At 36.2% G+C, this 19,328-nt stretch overlaps 2 protein-coding genes across 2 annotated transcripts in view; one reads left to right on the top strand and one right to left on the bottom strand.

Annotated features, from left to right (window-relative positions):
• The window catches only part of UPK1B (uroplakin 1B), a 73,986-nt gene extending 72,052 nt beyond the window's left edge, over positions 1–1,934 (top strand). Inside the window, exon 8 of the mRNA XM_081327281.1 lies at positions 1,781–1,934. Within this exon, the coding sequence (XP_081183407.1) occupies positions 1,781–1,801 (21 nt within the window). The 3' untranslated portion in view covers positions 1,802–1,934. The remainder of the gene's footprint in view (positions 1–1,780) is intronic.
• ARHGAP31 (Rho GTPase activating protein 31) overlaps positions 1–19,328 on the bottom strand; it is a gene marked incomplete at its 5' end in the record, with an annotated part of 114,606 nt that overhangs the window by 27,082 nt on the left and 68,196 nt on the right. Inside the window, 7 exons of the mRNA XM_081327279.1 lie at positions 1,196–1,255; positions 2,479–2,603; positions 4,097–4,295; positions 6,911–7,056; positions 11,193–11,300; positions 13,128–13,210; positions 18,985–19,129. Of these exons, the coding sequence (XP_081183405.1) occupies positions 1,196–1,255; positions 2,479–2,603; positions 4,097–4,295; positions 6,911–7,056; positions 11,193–11,300; positions 13,128–13,210; positions 18,985–19,129 (866 nt within the window). The remainder of the gene's footprint in view (positions 1–1,195; positions 1,256–2,478; positions 2,604–4,096; positions 4,296–6,910; positions 7,057–11,192; positions 11,301–13,127; positions 13,211–18,984; positions 19,130–19,328) is intronic.

Here is a 19,328-nt window from a genome sequence, read left to right as displayed (position 1 = left end):
CCCCAACAAAAAGAAATTTCAGCTGGAGGATCCGACAATTCGAATTCTCCAACTGCTTCACTGAAAACAGGAACCAGAAACCGAGTTTAGACATAATTTCTTATAGCCAAACTTTCTCTCTGGAAAAATGTTCCCATGTTGATCAAAGTCAATCGAATATTAGTAACAACCTATTTTGACATTGGTCCAATTTTTAATCAAAAGATAATCAAAAGGCTTGGTTAGAATTCCTTAATCTAAGACCCAAAACTGCAGTATCTCAACACTGAAAACAGTCTAATTTCTGAGGAAAAATAGGTTCCACAGTTATGGTTAGCATTCCTATGAATCCAGCCTTCCTCTAATAATTGGATGATCCGTAAAACAGGCTATTTCTGAGAAGATGTTTTATGTTACAGAAACAAAAACAAAGGGAGAGTCATTCCTTGAGGTTAACCAAATCCTAAACCATTTGCAGCTTTATATATTAAAATTAATCCTCTGAATTGAGGTTGATCAGAATCAACTAATGCAGTTCATTAAGAATTTATATTAAGTGGCCTTGCATTAACTAAGTACTGCAGTCTGCAAGTTTGTAACTGCCTTTGGCACAGATTGCAAACTCTGAACCATCTTCAACAGAAGCTCCACACCAAGTGTATCTCAGAAGCCTAGGAGTTTGTGAAGCATGGATTACTGTGGAGAAGTTTTTCCTATTCATCTCATAAATTCCACAATGAGAAAATGGCCTCTGCTAGGTAGATGATACCATACAGACTGGAAAATTGTCCTAAGATTGACAAATCTCCCAGACTGCGTAAATATTTTAGTAGAATATCCTAAAAGAAACTCCTCTTATTCAAGCAACTGAATACGTTTTGCATAAACCATAGTGAAAATCCTGGCTTTTTTTCTTGAACGATGAGTTCATCTAGAAAAAGAAGATGATGGAGAAAGGCAAATGACTACTTCAACACTTTCTCTGACCCAACTAAGTACTTTTTGGTGGTTTTCCAACCTGCTGATTCTATGAACAGGACTGCATTTGCAAGCTACAAACCCCACAAAATGTTTTCAGTAAATAAACAGATTAATATAAACAGATATCCAGTAGATCCATCAAAATTACAGAAATTCAGCTTCTCCTATAAAAATGATGAAAGAATGGGTAAATCTTTGACTTTTCCATATTTGATGCACACTGACCAAGCCTTACCTTCTACTGGAAGTGAACAAAGTGAATCCATGCTTTTAGCTGGTCGAATGTTTGCTTTCTCTGTAGAAAGAAAGGATATAAAATGTTTGAAATATAACCACACATACGGAAATGAAAATTGTTAACAAGTGCAGCTGCAAAGCAAAAAAAGATTCAATATCCTGAGAATACATACAGCTCTAGCTTTAATTTACAGCTAAAGCTAAGGTTTATCAGCTAGCAAGGTATAAGAGTTGCGATGCTTTCTTAACTTTTTTTTAGCACAATGAAAAAAGGCAATTTTTATTCAGTATATTTATCTGCCAAAATAGAGATACGATTTTTGCAAGGATTTTTTGAGTTGCTTATTCATAAACAATGAATAATTGTGCATTGTTCTTTTATTTTACCGCTTTTCACAGTAGTAGCCAAGAAACAGTCGAGCATCTCCAGCGAAAAAACGATCAGATAGCAGATGGTGTGAAGGCTTTGATAGAGTAGCCAAGAGGCTAGACAGTTTGACCCAGAAAATACGATTTTTGCAAGGATTTTTTGAGTTGCTTATTCATAAACAATGAATAATTGTGCATTGTTCTTTTATTCAAGGAGCCGCTATCTTCTCCCTAAGCCGAGTGTTGGGCTGTTAATCAAGACTGGATTATTTTCCTCATCCTTCCTCATTGTGACAACTGTTTGGACACCTGTCCTTCATGTAAGGTACTTATCTGGTAGTAAATATTTTTTTTTCAAGAATTAAAAGCTACTTATAGTAATTGTATCTTCTTTGGTCTACAAGGATTGTTGGAGGGGAGCCAGTACATTTCTTTAATAAGATACTGATTATCTCATAAGGATTCTAATCAGAAACCCCAGACAAGATGAGATGGACACATTTTCTGGGACTCCTTAATAAAATGACTGCCCTCGGCATATTCTTAGTAACAGCTTGGGCAGACGCACATTTGACCTCTGCCTGTGCATGCATTCAGCGAATTCAGAAATGCATGCTCAACACAGTAAAATAATAGACAGTATTCACAGCAAGAATTTCATAGGTTTTGGGATATGACTGCCTTTTATTGTCCTACTGAAGCAATACTTGGCATGATGCAAGAGGTTAAATATGCAATCTCCCCCCCCCATGCTGTTGTCAAGCATCATTCATACTGGCTTTTAATCGTTGTTACTTTATTAGCATGAATGATCTTTTGCAAAATGCTGGAACACTTTTTTTCCTGTTGGGCAAGGCCAAGCTAAGGAAGAAAAGATAAGCTATATTAATAAAGGCCATTGGGAATCTTTACCAGAGACTTTTTGTCCTCGAACAAATACGCTTCCATTGCGGCTCAGTTTAGTCTTAGCTTCTGATCCTGACCGCCCCATATTAAAAATAGACTTCCATTTCTTCGGCTTTGTGGATAATTTTCTCCTGAAAGATAAAATCAAAGATCTGTAAATAAATAGCAATGGTTAACAGTTAAGATTAATGCATTTTTAATGTGTCCCTTTTGTTTGCCTTCATTTCCTCTCAGACTTTATTCTACCGCTTTTCACAGTAGTAGCCAAGAAACAGTCGAGCATCTCCAGCGAAAAAACGATCAGATAGCAGATGGTGTGAAGGCTTTGATAGAGTAGCCAAGAGGCTAGACAGTTTGACCCAGAAAATGACTGCTTTCCCTTTCCCACTAATTATATATGTTATATTATGTATGATGTGGGAAATGGCCCTTTATGACTGCTCAACTCCACCCAATAAAATTATGGGTAAAATAACATTTGATGTCAGGCCTGTAAGTTCAGTACAGTCTGCTATTTATGCTAATGCTTTATGGGATTCAGAATTTATTACTTGTACAAAGATGTGGCTATTCAGGCCCTAATTTATATTATGGGAACATGATCAAATGCCACATGCCAACAGCTGTATAAGTATCTAAAAATTACTGATGACAATTCCATTGAGGCTAGATAGCATAAGTCTTACATAATAGCTTTTGCCATCTTTCAACGGTATCTAACTAAGCATAAGAGTAAAATATAGACATATCGAATACTACACTAATAAAGAATGAAGATTAAGGTAGATATTGCAAATGCAATTGGGAAAGGTTACCAGTAGGAGGCTGTCTCATCAAAGGTGCCTCAAGTCTTTGCCTTCCACTCCTGCTGATCAAACATTTGAAATGAAGCAAAGCAGAAAAACTATTCCTGTATCCATCTGTCTGCCTGATACTGGAGGTACTGACATTGAGCAGGGCTTTAATGTTATCCTTCTCACAGCAATGTTGAAGAATTAAAGGGAAAAGCCTATGTATTTTAAGCACATATTCCAAGTTTTGACATATCTACAAAGTGCTGGGGAATATGGTTCTTCCTCCCAAAATTGCACTAAGCTTATTCATGGAAGCGATCAAATGGGTGATGGAGTGTTTCTTTGATAGTGCCTGGCTGCACACTGTTATAGTTGGTGCAAACTGGCTGCACACCAATTGCATCTAACAAGATGTCTCAGAGCACCAAAGAAGACAGGTTAGACCAGGGATCCCCAACCCGTAGGCCATAGCCCACTACTGGACCATGAAGGGATTGAAACTGGGCCATGGAAATGGCCAGTGAGCATGCATGCACGCATGCACACACATCCTCACTTACGCAAGCACCAGGCATGTGTATCCTCATTTATGCTGCTCATGTAAATGGAGCTTTGTGTGCGCATGTGCATTTGCCAACTACTTGTGTGGAACCATCCTCTCTTTCCCCCCCATCGGTCCGCAAAGCTGGAAACATTGGGGAACACTGAGTTAGACAATGGTAGACTCTTGGGTGATATTTATTTATTTATTTATTAAATTTATATGCTTTTTCAAGGCCCTATTTGTCTTTTGTGTTCAGTTTTCAGGTATTAAAAAAAAGAACACTTACTTGCTGTCTGGTAGATCAAGGACTGTATGATAAAAGGAGCCTGTGGCTGGAACAATTTCTGGCAAGCTATTCTCCCTTCGTTCTTTGCGGGCAGGGTGACAGGCTGAGAGGCTTCGGGCCTGAGCTTCTTCCAAGCTCACTAGCTTCATTGGCAGAGAGGTGGAAGGTAAAGTTAGGCTCTTCATCACAGGTTTATTATCTGGAAAACAGAAGGCAAAGACATTAGAATCTAGCCTAATTTGGGATGGGATGGAAGGTGGGAAAGGGAGAGGAAAATGGAAAAGCATTAGATCTCTCAAGCACTGCCTTTAATAAATAAACTTTCCCAGTGAAATTGTTTCCAAATGTGATTGTGGAACAAATTCACTCCTTACCCAATGATGCAATCCAGCACCCTGCCCTCTACCCCAATAGTCCCTTGGTCTGCAGCCATACTCCACGGTGCCTTGGCATGCATCTTCTGAAAATAAGGGTCTTTATTTGTGCTGAACTTTGGGAAGACTAGTTTTGAAGATGAAGCAATTCTTCTCTCCCATCCAAATTATTTTGGAAATTTGTTCTGAATATTGTTGCTGTTTTTCCTATTCAACACTGACTGCTATTGTTAGAAGGAAGTTGGAAGCTGCAGCCCTGGAACTCAAAAAACACACACACAAAAGTCCTTTCCCAGTTTCAAAATTGGCATTTTAGCATTTCTTCTAATTAGCTGTGTGATTAATTGATTTATTCAAAAATCCATAGCAAAGGAAGCTCACCTCCAAACGCACTTGGAGGACAAACCGAGATTAAACAGGTGTGAAACAGAATACACCTGAATGGAAAGCGGGGGGGGGGGAGTCTAATGATTGTGTTATTATACAATTTGAGTAATGGATTTTTCATTTAATTTTAAATACATTTGGATCTTGTTTTAAATGTTATATAGAAACTATTAAAATGGTCTTTTCTGAAAGCTTTTATCATGTTATACACCATTTATATATAACAGTTTATAAGGGAGCCTAGGACATTCTTATAACAGGTCTGCAACTTTTATTGAGAACTACGCATGATATGTGGTGAAAATAATTCCTTAACTGAATGTTTTGCCACTAACAGCTGCCAGAAAGGAACAATTTAAAGCAGCCTGTCCACCCGGCAACTGCAACTTATGAGCCCATACTATTTACACCTTTTTTCTTTTTTAAGATTGTTAGGGGACAGAACTACTGCTAAATTGATTTTTCAGCATGATGGCCGTTCTAGCTAGTGAAACAGCAGAAGGATGACTTATATACCACCTATAGGTGGTAATGTGTTTGCAAACAACTTTCTTGGCACAAAAGGTACTCTTTACCCATACTTCACTTGTTTTTTAAAAATACTATTTTAATCCAGAAACTGACAAAGTAAAAATCAAGGTGTCAGCTGCTACTATAATTTCTTTTCCCCAAGAAGGTTTCTGGTCTTCACAACAGTCTTAGCAAAAATAAGTGTGGAGATTGCAACTTGGTACTTTGTTTGGAAATATACCCACATGCTCAGGAACAAGACAAAATAAGCAGGGATCAGAGGACATTTGAGGCACTAGTGATGTCAGGAGCAACCTCACTGGTTTCAGTATCTTCTGTTAAATGGAAACTTTATGCCTGTCCATACCCATCAATCTGTGGATGGAGAAACTGCATGACATTCATTTTAGTGATGGCAATATTGTCTAATATTCAAATGTGGCCATCAGCCCGTTAAAATGTTGATTTATGATGGTTGATCAATTTTAACCAAGTATCTCATGACTTTTCCTATACCTTTTTGGTATGATGAGTTACTGTAACAACATACATTAGGACAATGTTCTCCCAGCTGCTAATTCTCTTTTCTATTCTCTCTCTCTTTGCTTTCTCAAGTAATCAGACTGCAAGATCCAGAGGAAAGAGCAACAAAAGAGAGCAATGAAAGCTGAGACCTCTCCCTAGATCCCCATAGTTCAGTCTTCAATGAATAAGAATCTTTGGAACTTTTGTTCCAGTGTGAACTGAGGATTTTGTGTCTTTATTCCTTTTGTGTATAAATTAAGGGTTTGATAAATCTCGCATCTTCCCAAACGTACTAATGGTTCTGAAAGCAATTTTAAAAAGTCTTAAAGGACAAAAAAAAGGTAGTCCTTGACTTATAACAGTTCATTTAGTGACCATTCAAAGTTACAATAGCACTGGAAAAAATGACTTATGGCTATTTTTCACTTATGACAGTTGCAGAATCCCCATGGTCATGTGAGTTACATTCGGATGCTTGACAACTGGTTCATATTTATGACAGCTGCAGTGTCCCAGGGTCATGTGATCCCCTTTTGTGACCTTCTCACAAGTTAATGGAAAGCCAGATTCACTTAACAATGGTGTTACTAATTTAACAACTGCAGTGATTTGCTTAACAAATGTGGCAAGAAAAGTCATAAAAATAGGGCAAAACTCACTTAACAAATTTCTCACTTAACAACATAAATTTTGGGCTCAATTGTGGTTGTAAGTCAAGGACTAACTGTACAAATTGAGATAGCAGACTTTTGTCCATTATTAGTCAGTCTTTATATTAGTCACATTAAAATAGTCCATGATCAAATTCTGTTTTAAAAATTATTCATATAGATGCCATTCATTTCCTTCTTCTGTTTTATTTTTTCAATAAAATCAGGATTCAGGTGTTCTGAATGAGTACCTCACAAGACCTAAATAGTAAAAGTAATGTGAATAGATTATGTGCTGGAAAGAATTAAGTTTATTGGCCAAAAGAGGTCATTGCTGATATAAGAGAAAATAGTTGAGAAGGAGTTACCTTCATTATCCTTTGGCCTGACACAAATGTTGCCACTGAAGATCTCATCCACATGGTTCAATATGAACTCTATCACCAACTGTTGGACTCGCACTTCCAAGAAAGCTGCATCTCCATTGCAGCCCACCGCCTCAATCTCCTTTGATCTAAGCACAGCCAGAAAAGCAGTTGGAAGAACAATAAAACATCACACCACCAAGGGACTGCTTGTGAACACATTTCTTAATAAGCCATGTCTTTTTGTTTTGCATCCCTTTCATTTCTCCTCTCTTACACGACAGACATGCATAAATCAGCTATGCACATTGCACGATTTACATGAACTACCTTTTAAATGGCATGGTCTCTTTTCTATAAAAGATTTAAAATAAATGGTTGACATACAATAGTCAATTTATGGAAAGACAGAGGATGAAGTTGATCCCTTTAGTCCAAAGTACCCTTCTATTTTCATCAACGCCAACATGTTGTTGGGTAGCAAAATAAAGCCAATCAAACAGAATCTGCACTGCTCACTTCAAAATGCAGAGTCAGGGTAGACAATTAGTTTCAAATTGTCTCCAGACAAATGTTTTAGGAATACCATGCCACAATGGGTGCATCATAGACCAACACTAACAGAGCTAAGCTAAAGCAGAGTAATGGTTTGGCCTTAGAACCATACTTGCATACCTTCTGTTCAAACATTTCACCCATTTAGTCCTCCCAAGTTCTTCTCCCCTCTCAGAAACCAGAGCAATTGGGTATTGAGATATCCTCTAGTAGAGTTCTTAAAGTCTGCTTTGAAATTAAGTGTTGCGCAAAGGGGACAACTCTTTATAAAGGTCCATCAAAGTCTTGGAGAGCCAGGAATCCTTCAAAGATGCAACAAAAGTCTGCAGGCAGTTTTTAAACACTGCAGTGTGTCTTTCAATGAGCAATTCCCCCCTCTTTTCAGGACTAGACTGAGAACATCTTAAAAGAGAACTTCCATGGGCTATATTCTGCTCATAATTGTTTATTACTCTTTTAGGTGAAACAAATGATAATAATCAATTTATGGTGGAATCAAAATATAGATTTTTAGAAGGACAGCAAGGGAAGAATTAAAATGGGTTACAGATTGTAGCTGAGAAGAACAGTTTCATGAGTGTAACTTGCAGCTCAGAACAATCCTGGTGCAAGAACAATTGTTGTGTAGGAAAAAAGAAATCTCAAGAATAGTCCACCCACACAATCATTAGATGGGTTTCTTTGTACGTGGTTTAGTGTATTGATTTGCTTAGCTAGCAAAATGTTTTTACTAAGCTTTTATAAAAAGAAGACCAAAATATATGAACAAAAATGAAGTACAATATAGCAAGCCGCTTCCCTGGACCTCATTAAGTCAGGGTTTGAAAGAATGTGACAAAAACTCTCATTGATTTCACTGGCTTTTATCAAATGTTGCAATGGCAGTTTTAATAATCCTTCCCCTAAACAGTATCCTTCAGATGTGTTGCCTTCAACACCCATAATTTCTTAAACCTAGGAGGACAGTCTGTCAATATGGTACAATGATTAGAATATCAGATTAGGAACAAGGAGCTCCTTGTGAAATCTCTCTTCAGACAAGAAGCCCACCGTACATATTTTAAAGCTAGCAAATATTTCTCCAGATGAAATAGATTTAACATAATATCTAATGAGTCTTTTCTTAAAAGGGCAATTAATATCAACTGGAGGAAGGGGCATGTCAAGGATAATGATAATTATACAGTAGCTGCTTTCCTTCTAAAGCAAATATCAGTTATGAAAGAAGCATTTTCCATCTCATCAGATTCCTTACTCCAGCTGATCCTGTTAGCATTTTTTATGCTGGCGCTAACTAAAGCATGAACATTCAGTATTGTTGCATGAGATGAAATGGGCAGAGGAGGGGAATGTTTGATTGTCATTTCAGCTTCCTAAAAGAAGGGTAAGATGAAATGCTATAAATCAACAAGGCACCATTGTTTTATGGCACACCAGACAAATAAAATAGCACAAGACATAATCAAACATGAAACATATCTCAGCCAATAATATTATGTCAGCAAAAATAAACAGCATACACAAGCAAGGATTGTTTCAGATTACTTCAAAGAACATTCTGATGAAATTCTTATCTGAGCTGTGCTACTTTAAATCTGCTGCCTAGTGGCAGAAATTTATGTCCCATTTCTGTACAGCAAAGAGTGAAGACAAGAGCTTTAAAATGCATAGCAAGCACATTAATGTGAATACAAGATATAGCACTACAGCAAGCTTCCCTCTACTATACCAGATTAGTAGTAAAGATGCAAGGAGGGATGCCCCAGGACCGTCAGAATTCTGCCTAATTATGACAACAGACCTTAACAATCCCTTGCCAAGAGGCATATGAGCCATTTTTCTAGGCAACATTCTCATCATTGGTTTAGCAATTCTATGTAGAGCTGGGGCTGCTGCAGTTCAAGTTGACCCACAGGATTTAAATTATCTCTGAGTAGAACCATCACTTGAAAGCATCAAGTGGGAAAGGAGGGGAAAACATCAGAAAACAATTCAGCTTGATGGATTTTGTGAGTTTGGTGTTTTTTTTAAAGTCTGCTTTGTGTTTTTCATCACATCAATGGTTTGGCCCAAATAATCTCTCCTTCTGACTCCAGTTTCACCCAGCTATCCAAAAAGTAGGAGCAGATAATTTTTTTCTTATCTTGACATGCCAAAGTGTTGCTGAAGAAATTATCTCTGGGCAACACAATCCTTTGTAAAGCTAATGGCTGAAGTGCTAGATAAAACTCAGAAGGGATTCCTTCAACAGGATAGCCTTGTAAGGGAGGTACAGTTACTTTTCATTTTCCTTTGGGATCCATATTTATATATAAAAAAGTGTAGCTTCCACCACCACGACCCTCCCCCCCAAAAAAAGATGGACTATGCAGGAGACACAATTAAATTTTGGAGTAGTTCAACAACGCATTGCAAAGATGGAGACAAGTTCTACCTTATATTTTCTGAGGCTCTAACCCTGAGCATCTTGCTGACCAGATTGGTATCCTTGAACAAACTCACTCTTAGTAGTAGTTCATACTTTATGTTGCATACACACAATGGATAAGTCTAATGAGAAGCTTGTTTCCAAAACTACATGAAACAAATGGATCTGTGCATAATCAAATTCATTTCAGTGTATTGCTGCTTGGAGAAATACTGTGTTGGATGTGTCCAATACTCTTTGTGAATTATTGCTATACCTAATACTAGAAACTTCAGTACAAAAGTGGGTGTATGTGTGTATATGTGTTTTCCATTTCTTCTTGTGCCTTGCAATGAGGATACCAGATGCATCTGACAAATGGGCATGGTTACAGCATAGAGTTGGGATTTTTCAGTTTCTTTTCTAATTTAGAGGGGATGTGTTTGAGATTTTTGTGTTTTTTTTTTTAAAAAACTCTATACAAAGTCTATTTTAGGAGTTATAATACCATTTTCATGTCCATGGAACTATAGACAATTTCTCAGCAATCATTTTACTATACTCTGAGAAAAGCTTAAAAAACAGGCTTGGTTCCCTTTTCCAGTCATGGCCTATATCAGTGGTTCTCAACCTTTTCTTCACCACACACCCCCTTTAAATATCTTTTGTGGCAATGGAGCCCCAAGACGTAACTCAAGATTTAAATAATAACATTTCTTCAGGCCTTCAAACTTGTGATGACATCATAGCCCCCAGGAATCTGTGGACCACAGGTTGAGAACCACTGGTCTATTTATCAAACAATCCAACTTCACACCACTGTTACTGCTTTTGGTCTCTTGAAACAATATATATATTGTTTATATCTATATCTATATTTATCTATCAATATCTATCTATCTATCTATCTATCTATCTATCTATCTATCTATCTATCTATCTATCTATCTATCAAAGGTAAAGGTTCCCCCGCACATGCGTGCTAGTCGTTTATATATAGATATAGATATAGATATAGATATAGATATAAATACACATTTTATAATTTTTTAGATTTGCAACTTTTTCAGGTATTTACTTTTTCCAAGAAAACATGGTACTGAACTATATATAAACACCTCATCAATTTTTATGGCCATGAAAATGGGAAAACAAAGAACAAGTTGCTGAGATTCACCTCCACAATCATATTTCATTGTATGCTTTTCTCCCATGGGTGGATTTGTTCACAAAGTTTCTATGTGTACATCTGCTATATAGTTCCATTAACTTTCTCAGTTTTGCCTTTAGGAAAAATAAAAACAGCAAGTGCATTTATCATACCTAAGGAGATTAGGTGCCCACACTAAAGCCAGGTTCTTAGTGTGCATGTTGGTCATGCTGCTGAAGGAAGCCAGAAGTGCCAGGTGCTTGCTTAAGTATTCCAGGGTCCTGAAATAAAGTATTCAAGACAAATCAAGAACAAATATGACTATTGCAATGTGCTGGATATGGGGCCATCGGGAAAAAGTACAACTAATATAACATGCAGTAGTATAATACTAATGTCTAAACTAAAATCTGTGCTGCCAATTATTGAGTATATTTTAAGGTGACAATGTAAAGTAAGCTGGATTCTGACTGGATGTGCAATCATTTTGTAACTAGGGTTACAGTGGTCTTTAAAAAATAATTTTATTGAAAATTTTAAACACAAGAATAAGACTAATTCAAACTAAGCTAGAGCAAAAGAAAAAGAAAAGAGCAAAAGGGAAAAATGAAGAAAAAACTAAAGTGCAAAAAGAAAAAAAGCAGACAAATAAAACAGAAATAAAAATAATAGAAAGTAGAGGCATCTGCATTATGGGATTTTCTCTCCTGCCCCCCTCCCCCCCAAAAAAATTAGATTAGCTCCATCCCTTTTGACATTCCGGAAGGCCCTCCAGACTGGTTATGTTATCAGGGCTGGAGCTCCAGTTAATATGCTTAGATGGCTCCATTGTTGAGGCAGCTATTGTTATTCTCTCTTCACCTAAAGTTTTGTACAGTACATTTGTTAATTTTATATTATTTATTTCTTAATGTGTATTTTATATCTATAATTTTTATTCAATTGTTGTGTGCCACCCAGAGTAACTTTTGGTGAGATGTGTGAATATACAAATTTCATTAATAATAAATATATGAATACATTTTCTTAATAGCAGTTACAAGTACAGTTATAAATTGACTTCTCTCTCCAAAGTTACATTGTGACTCCCTTCTTTCTATAATCTCTACTGTCTAATAATAAAAGCCATAAATCATAAGTTCAGGCTTTTTTAAAATGCAAAAAGTCCATAAGGGATTTACAGTCACCAATAAATGTAGATATTGTCTTAAATTAAAATTAAATTAAATTAATAAATTGCAGCCAATGGGTCACTGTCTATAATCATATTTCCTGTCTTATGTCAGATTAAAATTTACAATTACATATTTAATTACAAATTTAACACCAGTTCCCAGGGTGTCTGGGGGCTGCAGCAAAATGTGGGCTATGAGGACTTCAATTTCCTCATTCTGGTCTACAACTTTAGCTACTAATGCACTGGTTAACTACTCACTCCTCCTCTCCATTAAAATATTTCTTTTCTTCTTATTATTCTCACTTATCTCTACTGGGAGTCATTGGGACCCCACAAACCCACAATGTTTCTCCCACTGAACATCTGAAACCGAAAGAGGAGAAGACACAAAATGAATCTAACTTGGGCTATGTAAAACCTCATCTGAATTATCTTGAAGCCACATGCAGCTGAGGAGGCAGCTGGTTGTGCGATTATCTACAACAATGCTTATACAGCAACGACTCAAAACAAAAAGTGTTTTACGATTGAAAATATTTTAATTGACAATAAAAGGCTTCCTGGAATTTGAAAATGATGTGATAGAGACCTGAATACAGTAATAAACTTCAGTAATAGATGAGTAACCATGAAACAAAAGCACTGGAAGAACATTGCTGGGAAAAAGATGGTCTGGATAGGTGGGGAACAGAGATGATTAGTGCTGATAATGTAACATCCTGTCTGTTTCATTTAAAAATGTAACTAAAATATATTTTAAAATATAGCTAAGTTGTTGAGGAATTATTTGATTAAGGGACTATTAGTGGACTATTCAGTCTTTTAACTAATTAAAAACAGAGAAAGGATAATATTCAGCAACCTCAGCATAAAAAAATATTTTTCTGACGTTACCTGCCTGCAACAATAACTACTAAGCTTTCTCCTTTACCTATAATGTGATGGTGGAAGTTCCTGGATAACATTTTGAATCTGGGCCAACTGCTCTTTCTCAGGGAAGCGTGAGACTGCTTCCTACAAAGACGTCAGCAAAAAGAAATAAAAAAAATCAATTAGTTCACATCCATTTCTTGAAGGTAAAAACAATGTTGTCCACAATATCATTACCAAACTGATGCACAAAATAAACAAACATGGAAATAATAATTTCTGCAGAAACCAAGGAAAACCAGTAGCAGCCTTCCATCGTGACAGTAAAATAACTGTAATACTTACTCGGAAATAATGACATAATGATTTTTTTTTAAAATGGACTGTGATGGTGATCATTAGCTTACAAGGGGATTAAGCAATTGCACAAAAAATAGATCTGCCAAGAATTGTTTGTCATGAGTGTTATAAAAAGTTTTCAGTTCAATGATGGTGTATCAATTAGTATATTAGGAAAGGACATTGCTTTGCTCATGATCATATTATGAATGCCAAAGAGATCACCACCTCAATCGGTTTTCTCCACAAACTGGTGCTTCCCAGATTACATGGGGCCATTGAACACAAAGCTGACTAGAAAGTATTTTTTTTAAAAAAATATTGGATATAGTAGGACAGACAAAACAGCTTTATAGTAGGTTTATTTGTCCATTTGTCCATAACAACTTGAATTAGCTCTCTGAGGACTGAAACAAAAGTCCTTATTATTATTATCTGGATATGTCAAGGACTGGAAATGAATCTTCTACATGTACAGCATATGACCTTCAAGCACTGAACATAAATGTCATCTTTGGGCTCCAGTATGGAATCTGTTCCCATTGCTAATAAAACCATTTCAAACTGGGGTGTTTCCACCTCTGCTCATGATCTCTGTTCACAGGGGATAATTACTAATTCTCCCAGCAGGTGCAATTTGCATTTAAAAGAAGGTATAAGTTTGGTGTATTTTATTTTTTATTTTTTTATTTTAATTCCATTTATATCCCGCCCTTCTCCGAAGACTCAGGGCGGCTTACAAACTTAGCAGTAGCCTTCATTCTATATATATGCCTGCTTATTAGGGCTTTCACACACACACACCCAAGCAGCATTATTACAAAGTCAGCTTAATTGCCCCCAACAATCTGGGTCTAGAGTTGTACTTTGTGGCAGGCTTCCTGAGAGAAGAAAATGCATATTCATACACAATCAGAAGACAGCCCCTCCTGAAAACATGCAATTTTGCTACTTATTTGGACTGTCTGTGGTTAGAGGTCAATTGTATGCAACTCAGAACTGCTTGGGAGTGACCTTCCCCATTTCTGTTGTAGACAAATATTTTGGGGTTAGTCATTAATTTATCCTACCAAATTAGCACCTTAGTTACTAGAAAGTAGTGCAAAATTCCATATTGAGGAATAGAGGGAGAGGATGGCTGTTTTACTGAAATGCCTTCAAAATCCTTCGAATTAGGAAGGAATAAGCTGACCAGAAGTAAACAGTTCAGTTTAGAATTTTGTTTCGTATCTTGAGATAAAATCTTTAAAAATTCATTTCATTTTTAAATTTTAATATATCTATTTAAAAGACAAGGAGAAAAAAGGAAGAAGGGGAAAAAATCACCACCAAAAAGAAATGTATTGTTTGAGAAGCATTGCAGAAAGAAAAACATTGGCACATGTATTTTGAAAGTGCAGTCCAATAGCGTGTGTTGGGACATGTGGGAACATAAGGCTATGCAGCATTAAACATTAACGATCATAATTAAGTGCCTTTGTAGAGGTTGTATAGTTTACACTGCATTATATTGTAAATACATACAATAACAAGCAAGTTAGGAATGTAAGTATAAAATCTGACAAGAGCTAGTATATTCTGCTTACACCTAAGGACCATAAAGTGGTGATGACCTATAAAGCCCTAAATGGCGAGGGTTCTGGATATCTGAGGGAACACCTGCTGCCAGCATCAAGCTCCCTTCGTCCAGCGCGCTCCCACAGGGAGGGTCTTCTTAGGGTGCCGCCGGTTAAAGATTGCCGGCGGGTAACACCCAGGGGGAGGGCCTTCTCAGTGGGCACGCCTGCCCTTTGGAACCAGCTGCCTGCGGAGCTTCGGACTGCCCCCAACCTCCGTTCATTCCGCCAGGACCTGAAGACCTGGCTCTTCGAGCTCTCTGGCCCAGGCTGAGAATTTTGAATTTTTAATTTTAACTGGGGTTTTTATTTTCTCTCAGGGTTTCATTTAATCTTTTTAAATTGTTTTAACTTTTGTTTGGATTTTCTTTTAAATACCCTGTAAACCGCCCTGAGTCCTTCGGGAAAGGGCGGTATATAAATCTAAATAAATAAATAAATAAAATTAATTATTGAAAGTATCAAAGTTTTCATATTGCTCTCACAGGAGCACAATAAGTAAGGTCTATACTGTTTGATCCCACTTTATAGGCAGAATAAAAGGAGATGAATAGCAATTCAACTAAGACCAGTTATAATGCAGGGATTGACTAGGACAGGTATGAAAAACAGATACAGTAGATCAGGCTGAAGGAAACTTTTTAAATGAAAGTCTAGTGCATTGATAAAAAGTGCTGAACCTTTGTTTCTAGCCTCTGCACTGTGCCTATGTATTTATTTACTTATGTAAACAGTGTTTTATGAGGCAGAGGAAGTAACCTTGAGAAATCTTAAAACTTGAGTGACAGAATAGTAAAGAGGCAAATGTATGCCATCTACACCTCTAGTTAGTTAAACAATGACACATGGGCCCTAGAAAGCTTCAAATCAAAATCAACCTTTATTGTCAAAGTACAACATGTGTACAATGAGATTGGCTGAGCATTATGGTTGAACAGAATGCAATTTAATGGGGAGAAATGTAAAGATCTACATAAATAAAGGAAGGAAAAACTGGTTTTGTAGAAATACATATAAAAAGGATCTGAATCACCTTCTTGACCACAAGTTAAAATTGAGCAAATAGTGTGATCCAGCTGCTTAAAAAGTAAATTCTATCTTGAGGTGGATTAGCAAACTCATAGAACTCAGATCATTGCAATTATAGTTCTACTCTACCCAGTCCTCATCAAATGTTATTTAGGATTTTGTGCCCGGGTTTGGGCATCATCTTTAAAAAAACAACAATAATAAATTAGAGCAAGTTCAGAAGAAGGCTACCAAGATGGAAAGGGGTCTGGAAACTAAGCCCTATAAAGAATAGAAAAAAGACTAAGATATGTTTAGTCTAGAGATAAAAGAGATGTAATAGCAGTCTTTGAACATCTGAAAACATAACCAGAGGATTCAGTCCTTTCCCCCTCGTTGGATAATAGACTAATCCCCCAAACATAACAAAATCAAAGTTCAAATAAAAATATCTTTATAAACTATTAAGGCTCTTATTGACCTTAAATATACAACTGCAAACATTCAATAATGCAGATGATAAGTTCTACAGTTGGAATATCTGTTCATTTTTTCTGGAGTATCTACTTCTTGGAAATTCGAGATTTTAATCAGAGATGATGGATTCAACTAATAAATAATAATAAATAAATAAAGATGGAAAATCCCATTTTTTCTAGTCTCAGTCAGCAGTTTTCTAGAATTCTGTCCCTTGTTTCAAAAATAATCATTTCTTTTTTTTCCAGCAAAAGGAGGAAAGTGACTTAGTACATGATTGATATCCATGTCTCACTTGAGGGAAAATGTACTGGGAAAACAGTCTGCAGAAAACCTATATTCTGTTTAAATTATGTACACAGCATAAGGACAACTTTTATAACAGATGTTGACAACTGACTTTTTAACCATCAGTACTCATTATTAACATGATCATATCATGATAATAATAAATTTAATAATAATAATAATAATAATAATAATAATAATAATAATAATAATAATAATAATAATAATAATAATAATATCGTAAATATCCTTTATCATATGTCATTTGCTATAATTTCTCAATTAAGTTCACCTTTACTTTTCCAGAAATATAAATAAGTTCTACTTTCTATTTTGAAAGTTGAATTATTTCTACCATTTATGTGTAAAGTGATGGTGCACTGTAAGTCAGGATTTATGCACCTTACCAGCTGCAGACCAGTAGTCAAAACAGCCTTGAGCAGAATACCCATGAACAAAAATATTTGAAAGGGACTTTTGACACAGATTGCTTGCTGTATGTGGTATGTACTGGGAAAGAACATAATACTTTTTCAAAAGGCATTACATGCAATTTCTAAATAGGCTCAAATCACATTCTAGTATGAACTAACCTCATTTGTATTTCTCAAATTAGAATGATAACCAGAAAATAATTACCCTTCTCCAAACTGTGTGATACATTTTTTTCAAGTAAATGCTGTGCACAAAATTTCAGATATTAAAGAATTCTGTGCTATGAACATGTATATATGTATGTATATACACATACATATATACAAAACCAGGTAAAACAATGTGGACATTTAATTAATATATAATTAACTTTTGTTTGAAAAAAAGAAAAAAAGAAATTGTATAGAAATTCAATTCAATTCGAAGTAGCTCAAATCTACGATCAAAGCCCTCACCTTGACAGAAAATCACTTTATATGATGTTTTTGTCATTAATAAGATATACCTATGCAGCAATAGGCCAAATCCATGCTGTCATGATCCAAAAACCATTTCTTTTGTATGTATATCAACATCACACACATGTAAAAATGATAGGAGTTGTGCCATGTGGATGTTTATGGTCTTCAAAGCCAATAGATACCCTTCTTCCATGTGGTGCCGTGTGAGGCAGCTGACCAGCTGATGGAACTACCTGTTTTCCTTGAAAATACCTCCTCTGCTTTTTCACAAAAAGTAAATGCATCAACACAAACTAGAATGCCATTCAGTTTGGCACTTTCTCAGAGAAACAACTCTATATCAAACATCAATCAGAAGAGAGCTAGAAGGAACCTTGGTGGTCTTCTAGTCCAACCCCTTGCTCAAACAGGAGATCCTACCATTTTGGACAAGTGACTGTCCAGTTTCTTCTTAAAAACCTCCAGTGATAAAGCACCCATAACATTTGATGGCAAGCTGTTCCACTGGTTAATTGTTCTCACTGTTAGCAAGTTTATCCTTAATTCTAGGTTGCTTCTCTCCTTGATTAGTTTCCATCCATATTTTTTTTTTGTCCTGCTCTCTGGTGTTTTGGAAAATAAGTTGACGCCCACCTCTTTGTGGTGACCTCTCAAACACTGGAATACTGCTATCATGTCCCCCCAGCCCTTCTTTTCTCTAGACTAGCCAAACCTAAATCCTGCAACTGTTCTTCATATGTTTTAGTCTCCAGGTCTTTAATTATCCTAGTTACTCTTTTCTGTACTTTTTCCAAAGTCTCAACGTCTTTTTTGTAATGTGGTGAAAAAAACTGGATGCAGTATTCCCTGTGTGGCCTTACTAAACATTAAAAAGTACAATTCAATTCAATGCTTGCATTTAGCCTTAGAGTAATAAGCTAGACACTGTACCACCCCCTTGGGGAAAAAAGAAGGCTGGGAAAAGATAAAGAACTAATTTACATGTAATATCTTTATTTCCATGTATTTAAACTTTTTCCCTCCATTATAATAAAAATTGCCATATGGCAAACAATGGGAAATCCTGGGCTATATTATTCTTATATTGTGTCTTTTGGCTAAGTAATTACAAATGCATTTAAGCTAGATTCAAGTTAAAGCCTGGGAGAAGGCACAGGATAAAACCTGAACATTTGAGGAGACCCAGGAATTTTGTTTTTCCTGCTAGTACATACACAAAAATGGAATGCATTGTAAAGCTACAATAACCCCTTCATCCACAATGAAAATAGAAAATAGAACAGAAATATCTCACCGTGAATTTCTTGTAAAGTTCATATGTGAGAAGAGGATTTGGTAGTTCCCTGAAGTATAACTTGCAAAGTGATCCAACACAGTGAATATCTTGTTGGTAAACTTCCCTAGTCAGGTCTGGGCATTGATCTGAAACAAACTCTTGTCTGCAACAACAGAGAAGGGGATATACTGGTCTTAATAAATAGAATGAGATAGAAACAAAATTCACATCTTCCTTTTACAAAAAAAAGTATTCTGATTTGGTAACAAAGATCTGATAATATAATACTGTAAGTCAGGCATAGAAAACCTGCTTGGCACCTAGAATCACCATGGAAACTTATCATAACCTTGAGAGCTACA

This window comes from Vipera berus, assembly GCF_964194415.1.
Source record: "Vipera berus genome assembly, chromosome: 4".
NCBI classification, from domain to species: Eukaryota; Metazoa; Chordata; class Lepidosauria; order Squamata; family Viperidae; genus Vipera; species Vipera berus.
This window is presented reverse-complemented; position numbering and strand designations above follow the sequence as displayed.